Source organism: Poromitra crassiceps (genome assembly GCF_964638095.1).
Source record: "Poromitra crassiceps genome assembly, chromosome: 17".
Lineage (NCBI taxonomy): Eukaryota > Metazoa > Chordata > Actinopteri > Beryciformes > Melamphaidae > Poromitra > Poromitra crassiceps.
Window position 1 is genome coordinate 37,882,400 of NC_139635.1, and position 9,730 is coordinate 37,892,129.

Sequence of the window (9,730 nt, forward strand, 5' to 3'; positions counted from 1 at the left end):
GGTCCATCGCCCGGATTCAGCTTACCTCCGAACACAGGGGACCCGGGAAGGCTGCACTCACCTAATCTACCCGGTAGCTCTTAAAGGATGGGTTTTCCGTGGGGAATATGAATATATATTAAATCTCACGCCCCTAAGGTTTTCGAATCCGTTGAAATTTTTGAAATTGGATATTCACTGCCAGAGATATCAAGCATCTCTCACATATTTTTTGGGCCAGCCGACGCGTTTCGCGTCATCTGGCCTTATGCTGCCTTCCAGACAACTGGGATGTGGGCGTTTCCCAGTGGAAAAGTCCCACCCCCCACCTCCAAAGCGTTCCTGTGCACACAAAGGCAAAACGGTAAAACGCATACAAGAAAGATGGCGGACCGCAACAAACTTTTTTTTGTCTTGCAAGTTGCAAGACAGCTTAACAGTGAACGGAGCAGCCTCCTTGCATATTTAAACGAAAATGATGAGCGTCAACAACGCATAAGGTAACATTCCATAATACATTTTATTTTACGGCACTTCATACTTTGGAAACGTATCTACATTGCCATTCACTGGCCTAGCATAGCATAGCCACGTTAGCCTTCACATAGCCTACCAATAGGCTACTGTTGCCACAAATACATCCTTCCCCCACTTTATTTGGATAGTCCGCCTACAGAGTCTACAGAGTATTTAACATTTCAAGTTCAACAGCTTATTAGTTGACATTCAACTGGTTTGCGTTATCTGTAGATGTTGTTTTAACAGCTTATTAGCGTTAGCTGAGATTCACTAAACCGATTCGGGTTGCTTCCCGTTCCCACAAAACCTAGCTGAGCTCAGTGCTAGAATTAAAACAAGCAAAGGGTCCAGAACATTTTGTCCAGGTGTTCGATACAGATAAAGTTTGTAGGAAGTCAGTGGCACACACTTGTGGATGCCTACAAGAAAGATAATAAAGTACAGGGAGGGCAAAACTACTGTACAGTATAGAATATAGATAATCTGTTGAATATCTGTTAAACAGTCAAATGTAAACTAATAAGCTGTTCAAATCTTACAAATACTCTGTAGACTCTCTGTAGGCAGACTATAGAATTAAAGTGTTACCAAATCAGGCTATGACAGTGAAAACAAAGGAGGTGTAAAATGGAATAAGCCAAGGACAAGTATTCACTTTTTAAGAGTATTCATTTAATCATGAACAATCTGTTAATTTAATTCACCTTTTGAATCTTGTGTCTCTCCTACTTTTCAGGAATGCAGTCCTTGCTCATTTTCTGAGGCCACACACCAAAATAATAAAAACCGGCACTGAATGGGAGCTGCTTTTCCACATGGATGAGGCAACATTCTTCAGGCATCTTCGGGTCACCCTCTCTCAGTTTGATTACCTGACATATGTGCTGAAACAGCAGGGTCTAAATGAAAACAACCAGGCCGGAGGTCCTCCCGAGATTCCTCTCAAGCAAAAGGTTGCACTCTTCCTTTGGTATATGGCGAACCAAAATAGCTTCAGAGAAATATCTGACAAGTTCAATGTCTCCCAGTCAACAGCACACAGGTGTGTTGTGGAAGTGCTCACAACATTTTGCAGCATGGTGCCATCTTTCATTAGTTGGTTTACCATGTGTGAGAAGACGGCTACTTCTGCTGCCTTCAGCACAACATGTGGCATACAAGGCGTCATCGGTGCCATCGACGGATGCCACATTAAGATCCAGCGACCACACATCAGGGGAGGGGACTACTTAAATAGAAAGAACTATTATTCAGTAGTCCTTCAGGGGATTGTGGATGAGAGAGGGAGGTTCCGTGACATCTTTGTTGGAGCACCGGGAAAGGTGCATGATGCGAGGATCCTCAGGAAATCCAAGTTCTTTGAAAGCTGGGGGGAGAAAATGGGACGATTCATGCTGCTTGGAGATAGCGCCTACATTGGCCAAGCCTACCCTTTCATCACTACTCCAAAGCGGGACAATGGTGCTCTCAGCATGCAGGACCAGCTGTACAACTCCAGAATAAGCCGAGGGCGGGTGGTGGTCGAGCAGGCGTTCGGGAGACTCAAGTGTAAATGGAGGAGGGTGAGAGATCTCCCAAACACCAGGCTTGATGTGGTTGTCATGATCATTGTGTCTGCATGTATGCTGCATAATCTATGCACAGGACCCACAGAAATGTGTCAGGAGCATCCAGATGGTTGTCCACGCCAGGAAGACGATGAGAACTGTTAATCTCTGGAGAGGGGGGGGGGGGGGGGGGGGGGGTCCACTCTGTGTCCACCACGGATCCTGCCATTCTAAATAAGAATGTATTCTTGTGACTTGCCTGGTTGTCTGAGAGAAAGAAAAAAATGTAAATCTCTGTCCACCATGTATCCTGCCATTCTAAATAAGAATTTGTTATTGTGACTTGCCTGGTTAAATAAATGCTTTAAAAAAAGTTGATATTAACATATTGGTGCGATTCAGTGTGCGGATGCTGAATAACTGGGTGTAAACAACTGGCTATGCACTCCAGTTAGAGAGATAGACTGCAACCACGGTACTGTTCCACTGGTTTATTATTAACTGGCATGTGATTGAGGGTGTGGTTTCTGTAACCAAATACAACTTGAATTACATATGGATTAAAATAATGCAACTGAGTACAGCATAATAATTAACAATCTACAGAATATCACAAGCCTCCAGAATAACATAAAGATCCGTTAAAGTGCACAGCTGCAACAAGCCCTTTTCACATAAATGAAATTAGGTTGTAATTACAGCCCACATGGCGGCAGTATTGACCACATTTTCTTCTGTAGTTCTTGATTGCGTACTGAGCCATGTTCACCAAAAATGGTGGCTACTATCCTGATTTAGTTAACTTATAGCTATGCCTTAAAATGAAAAAAAATGTTGATATAAATATAAACCATAACAGGCATCAATTTTCGACTACATAATCTACATGCAATACCAGCATGCATTGAATTTCAACGACCATCCTCAAAACAATCAGAACAATTTGACAGATACAGGGAACTAGTCACACCAAGAACAGCAAAACTACTGTACAACAGCCTCTCAATACTGTAACTATTCAGGTATGTACTTACATTCTTAGCGACGCACACAGTCACACAAAGAATGAGTATTAATCAACTCGACCACGAGGTAATTAAGGCGAGTGCGCTCGGGCGAGTAATATGCATAAGAAAATTAGAATAGCTGAAAGAAATATATGGTACAACCACATAACCACTACAGTATATTATTCTGTCTTTTTCACTTTTAGTTATAAGGTGGCATTGCAAAGTTTATTATACAGACTGTCAATTTCTAACAACTAGCGTAGAGAGCAGATACCAGTAGACTGGCCAAGGAGTGGCTAGAAGACTACTCGCCCGTCAGACGATGCAAGGCACATACCAGCATACGACGAACCAACAAAAGGAAATAGAGAAACTTACTGTAACTCGACTTCCAAATGAATATGAACATGTGTACTTACATATTAATCTATGGCATCTATTAATGTGTGCGTTTATTAGACGCGCATGCTGTAAATTCACTACACCCATGCTTGTAATATTTGTCCCAGCTGCCACTCTCCAGAATAACAAAATTATCTTAATTAGTGAGTTTAGATGTTGTGAATTCTACAAACTGGTTGGCTGTCTGCTGTGCCTGTCAACATGACTGACCAATGAACTACCGGACACTTAAAGAGGGGCTGTGTCAACTAATATGGTAATTAAAATGACACACAAACCCCCAGTTGATGAGATGTCTCTTGGATCCAAATCTGATGTTTTTTTGTTAGATATTATTGTCTAGAATTCCATGACTATCTCTGTTGTAGGTAGAGACATACCAGACAAACTATGATCTAAACAGTCATTCTACATTCTCTAACTGAAGTTCTTGTAAATGAAATGATGCTCAAGTTTACCAAATCATTTTGCTGGGGACCCTGGAACCCCCTAAAGAACCTCTGGTGTCCCTCAGACCCAGGTGAGTACCACTGTTTAGAGTATGCATTCTTAGCGGACAATGACATGAAAGAAAACTGCAACAAAGTTTGTGAAAATGCCCAATGGATTTTATTAAAAGCATTTCAAGTTTAAGTTGAACATGTTTAGAACTGCATAGATAACGGTTGGGAAAATAAATAAATAACATCTCAATAGCAGCATCAAATTCTTAACAAGTGCACTTTGTAAACTCTGAGAAAATAAAAAATATATAAAAAAATATCCACATCACCAACCACTGTACATTTTCAGCTGTCGTATGCAAACTTCTACCAGGGTGCTAAAACACAAAAAACATAAGAGAGGACATAAATGTTATAATCTTGAACGTGTTAACCTGAGTCTAACAAAAATAAATGTCAATACTGTGTCCAAAAAATCAAATATAAATCCACTTCAGGTAATGTGCAAAATTGCAGGGCTGGGTCATAAACCTCAAAATAGTGGTTCGGTTAAGTTTTCCTATTACAACATGTGGCACAAATGTCTAAAAGACAATATAAATGTAGAAACAGCAGCCACGCTTTGAACATTATTGAGTTTGACCCATCTCCCTTGAACCTCTTACAGCTTAAAATATAAATAAATCAGGAAAAAAATCTTAAGGCTTGTTTAGATATTCTTTCATCATAGTCTCAAGAGACCTGTGAAGGCCTCAGAAAAAAGAAAAAAAAAAAAACTCTTACGGCTTGTTTAGATATTCTTTCATCATCGTCTCAAAGGAGACTTGCGAAGCCCTCATCTGACTCAACAATTCTTCGTGTCTCTTTTGGCTAGCAGCCTCAGACTCACGGAGGAAGTCCACTACTGGGTTTACCTGCGCTCTCGGCCTCGGCCGTGTTCCTCCTGTGCTACCCTGTGGAGAAGGGCTGGATTGGCTGGGTGTAGGTCTCTCAGCAACAAGCACACCAGGCCTGCGAATCTCAACCCCCTCAGAGGTTCCCACAACTGGAAAATCGACATCATGATGTTCCCCCAGAAGAGCCTCTATTTCACTGTAGAATTTAAACCGCATACTTCCCCTCCCTGTACTCTGATTATTATCTTTGATTCTCTTGTAGGCATCCACAAGTGTGTTCCACTTCCTACAAACTCTCTCTGGATCAAACACCTGGCCAAAATATTCAGACAGCTTAGTGGCCATATCCCTCCACATTTCTTTCTTGGACCCTTTGCCTGTTTTAATTCTAGCATTGAGCTCAGCTAAGTTTTGTGGGAGCTCACCACCATCTGACTCTAGGTGCTGCCTCATTAAATCTAAGAGAAATAGAGTTTGGTCCCTTGTGAAGGCATCGTTTGCTGCCTGCGCTGGCGCTGTCACATCGCTGCTTTCTGGCGGCGCTGTCACATCGCTGCTTTCTGGCGGCGCTGACACACCCCTGCTTTCTGGCGACGCTGACACACCGCAGCTTCCTGCAGGGATGCAAAGTCATGGATAATGAAAAAGGTGACGATACTTGAGTGCCCTATTTTGGGATGAAAAAGGTGACTAGTTTGCATACCTGTTCCTGGCGGCATTGACACACCCCTGCTTCCTGGCGGCGTGTCACTTCCTGGCGGCGCTGACACACCCCTGCTTCCTGGCGGCGCTGACACACCCCTGCTTCCTGGCGGCGTGTCACTTCCTGGCGGCGCTGACACACCCCTGCTTCCTGGCGGCGCTGACACACCCCTGCTTCCTGGCGGCGTGTCACTTCCTGGCGGCGCTGACACACCCCTGCTTCCTGGCGGCGCTGACACACCCCTGCTTCCTGGCGGCGCTGACACACCCCAGCTTCCTGGCGGCGCTGACACACCCCTGCTTCCTGGCGGCGCTGACACACCCCAGCTTCCTGGCGGCGCTGACACACCCCTGCTTCCTGGCGGCGCTGACACACCCCTGCTTCCTGGCGGCGCTGACACACCCCTGCTTCCTGGCGGCGCTGACACACCCCTGCTTCCTGGCGGCGCTGACACACCCCTGCTTCCTGGCGGCGCTGACACACCCCTGCTTCCTGGCGGCGCTGACACACCCCTGCTTCCTGGCGGCGCTGACACACCCCTGCTTCCTGGCGGCGCTGACACACCCCTGCTTCCTGGCGGCATTGACACACCCCTGCTTCCTGGCGGCGTGTCACTTCCTGGCGGCGCTGACACACTGCTGCTAGCACTAGAAGACTGAATGAATTTTATTTGACAGATGTTAAAATACATAATGAATAGAAGCCCTTAGGCCACAACCATACACATGTACAGTATAAAATTGTCGAGAAATGTTCACACACAATAAAGTCCAGGGGCCATATCTTACGCCCAGTGCATGGGCAAATCTTTGCTAGTTTCTAGCACTCAAAATTGTGCTACACTAACCTGGTAGAATAATCTGCACCCTCACTTGCAGGCCAGCATCAAGGAAGTAGGAGTTGAGGTCCCACGCTGCTTGGTATAGGGGAGCATTCAGGGGTTGAGACCTTCCCTCATCCAAAAATAGCCTCATTTCTTCATCCAGATACACTGAGATTGAATGCAACCAAACAAAATGTTCTTTAATGGGGAAGGGCAAAGGGCTGGTGAGAAGATAAAACGGGAACACTAGCCTACAATGCAATACTGATCACACGTTCTTCCTTCTTCACCGACCCAACAACATAGCGTTAAATATAGCCTACGTTACCCACATTAACCGTGTTCCCGTCTAGCTACATCAGTACTGTAGAATTTTAAATGTTTTCACTTGGTTTTGGTATTTTTAACATTTTCCCTCCAAAACCTTTTGTGCAGTCGCATTAACGTTACTGTAACAGAGACTGTTTACCGTGACCGGCTAACGTTAAAAGTTAGCCTACTGTACCTAAACATTAGCGGCATATTTTACATCAATAGACGCAGAATAATTTTACTATTATGATAGCATGTACTATTTGAATTAAATACAGGCAAATACTCTCAGAAATGTATTTTAGGTGACAATTTACCATTGACGATGCGCGCCTCCATGTTGCAGCCATTGTGGTGTGACGTCAGACAACTGATTCCCAGCCCAGTGGGGGTAGATTTTTTTCTCCCAGTTTTAAAGTCGGAGCTCCCACTTTGAGTGGCGTTCCAGCGCACTTTTCCTAATAGGAGGCCAGAAAAACCCCAGGTCCCAGTTGTCTGGAAGGCAGCATAAGTCCGCCTTGCGGAAGTCGTGCACCTATGAACTACAACTGTTGTTGGCCATGGTCCCGCCTCTAGAGGTCCTCCACGCCCCTTCAGAGGCCTTGACCAAAACAAAAACGCAGCCATCTTGTCAACCGCCTAGCCTGCTGTAGCTAATATTAGCTTCCCATAGTTCCTTGCAAAGAGACCATTATCTCGGGAACGGAAGCACTAATCGACACGGGACTGGCGGCATTGGAAAGCTCGTCAAATTTTACATCTAGTAGTAGGTGGGTTGAAGTAACGAAATCAACGCTGAGCAATGTACCCGTTTTTACACATTTTTACAGAAAATAGTTACAACATCAGATGCGCGTAACTCCTACGAAAATGCCTTAAAATGCATGAAATTTTTTTTATGAAGACATCTCCCGACATATATACTACCGTTTACATTTGGTGCAATTTGGAGGCAATTGATTTTCGATTTATTTTCGATTTATTTCTTCTTCTCTCCATGTCTTCTCTCCATGTCTTCTTCTTCTTTGAGTTTTATGGCGGTTGGCAAACATATATGTGCATTACCGCCACCTACTGGAGTTTGATATCAGCCAAACGCCTGAGGGGTGGGCATGGAAACGAAGGCCACGCGAGCCCAGTGCATTGTGGGAAATGTAGTATTTCGAGTCCCCGCACCCCCCCCCCCCCCCACCACCCCCCCCCCCCACACACACAGAGTGGATTTCTGGTGATATCTCAGGCTGTAAACAACCAATTTCAAAAATTTCAACGGATTCTAAAACCTTAGGGGCGTGAGATTTAATATATATTCATATTCCCCACGGAAAACCCGGCCTTTAATACCGATATCTGTAGAATAATTTGAGGGCCCGTTTTAATCATCCTATGGCCCACCTTCGGGCCCTGACCCGGTCTTTAAAAAAAAAAAAAAAAAAAAGGCGATACACACATGCGTAATGCGCCGCCCGGGGCTCAGTCACGGCCTATATACCCCCCATACCAATTCAAGCTGAGTGGGTAATTACAGTATTTGTGTGCAGCTCAGGCACTGTGTCTGCCCACTGGGGGAATGGATGTTGCTGTAATTGAGGTATTACAAATTGTTTCATTTGGAATGAATCCCGCGGTCAAAATAGGCTCTTTAGGAACGGCTTCAAATGGAGATCTACTGTACTCACTTGTGTTGTCCCACCAATACTGGGAAAGAATCGGGGCGTTTGACTCTTCTGGTCCCCCCCCCCCCGAGACAAAGAGATAGAGACACTGCATGAAATAGGCCGTGCCCATCACGGGGGGAAAGCTCTCCATTCACTTCCACACACCAGCGTCATTTTCCTTGAAATAAATATAGCCAAAAGCTGTTGTGTGGTGGGGCTGCGCAGACAACACATGTAAAAAAGAAATTGCCAATTAAAGTTTTTTTTTGTAGCACCCGAGCAAAACAAGGAAGCCAAAATGAGAAGAGAAGAGAAGAAAAATGGGGATCTAGCTGTCAAGGAAGTAAGTTGGAGTGTTCAACGTCCGTATATATGATCTTTGTGTGCAACACGCGACCATGCACGCGACATAGGAGAACGCCAGGATAGATAGATAGATAGATAGATAAATACTTTATTAATCCCGAGGGAAATTCTGTTGTACAGCAGCTTCCAGTTGCACATACAAATAACAAAGTACCGTACATATGAAGGATAAAAAGCATGTTAAAATACTAAAAACGAAGAGATAAAAAGATAAACAAGATAAAAAAGTTAGGAGAGCCAGTCCTGGTAGGGACATGGAAATAAGAGTGAAAATTGTGGGGGGGGGGGGTTTGTTTCCCCCCGTTTTGGGCGTGGTTTCTGAATGATGACGTGCTCTGCAGTGTCTCTATGGACAAGGCAGAGAGAGAGAGAGAGAGAGACTCTAGGGAGGTGAAATGACTTTGTGGCCTACTTAAAAAGAAATGGGGAAGTGGTGACATTAATGGCGATTGGAAACAATTCTTCGTGTGGGACTTTTACCCAACACTCTGATGTGATGGAGTTATGATTAAACGCAACTTTAAAAGGATGTAGCACATTATTCTGTCTCATCAAATACCTCGGGGGGGGGGGGCGGGGGGCGACGTAGCGCTAATGTGACACGCTCAAAAAGACTCAAACGACTTCAGCATTCAAAATCACACTGCCGATACCAAGTCTTTTGCTCCAAAGGGAGACGAGTATACAGGGCGCTCGTACAGAATTTAATGGAGAATTTACAAGTGTAATAAGTGTCCGACATGGGAGATGGCATATTTGATATTTCTTGAAAGCGTGCCCATATTCCTGAAAAGCTCTTGTATTCCACTCGGGTCCAGACTTCCCTGCAGGGACCGGGAGAAAGAAGGATAATTATATTGCCAAGATGTGTAAACTAGCACTGCCAGGCCTGCCTGCAACGCACGTGAGCACGCACGCGCGCACACACACACACACACACGCACACGCACACACAAAATCGAAAGGATATTATGCTATGCCCTATGCCCTCGTGTGTGTGGTGCATGCATCATGTATCTCTCTTGAGATATGTAAGTTTACAATTGGTATTCCACTCGCCGAGCTGCAAGAC

At 44.7% G+C, this 9,730-nt stretch overlaps 1 protein-coding gene across 1 annotated transcript; it reads left to right on the forward strand.

Moving 5' to 3' along the window:
• Positions 1 to 351: 351 nt before the first annotated feature.
• LOC310791886 (uncharacterized protein) lies at positions 352 to 2,212 on the forward strand. The gene is made up of 2 exons (XM_083653563.1): positions 352 to 479; positions 1,235 to 2,212. Exons 1-2 carry the CDS (start codon positions 364 to 366, stop codon positions 2,208 to 2,210), a joined length of 1,092 nt encoding a protein of 363 aa, XP_083509689.1. The 5' UTR covers positions 352 to 363; the 3' UTR covers positions 2,211 to 2,212.
• The last annotated feature ends 7,518 nt before the right edge of the window (positions 2,213 to 9,730 follow it).

Coding starts and splice junctions, on each gene's coding strand:
- LOC310791886 (XM_083653563.1), top strand. CDS start 364: ATGGCGGACCGCAACAAACTTTTTTTTGTCTTGCAAGTTGCAAGACAG. Junction 480..1,234: donor GAGCGTCAACAACGCATAAG/GTAACATTCCAT, acceptor CCTACTTTTCAG/GAATGCAGTCCTTGCTCATT.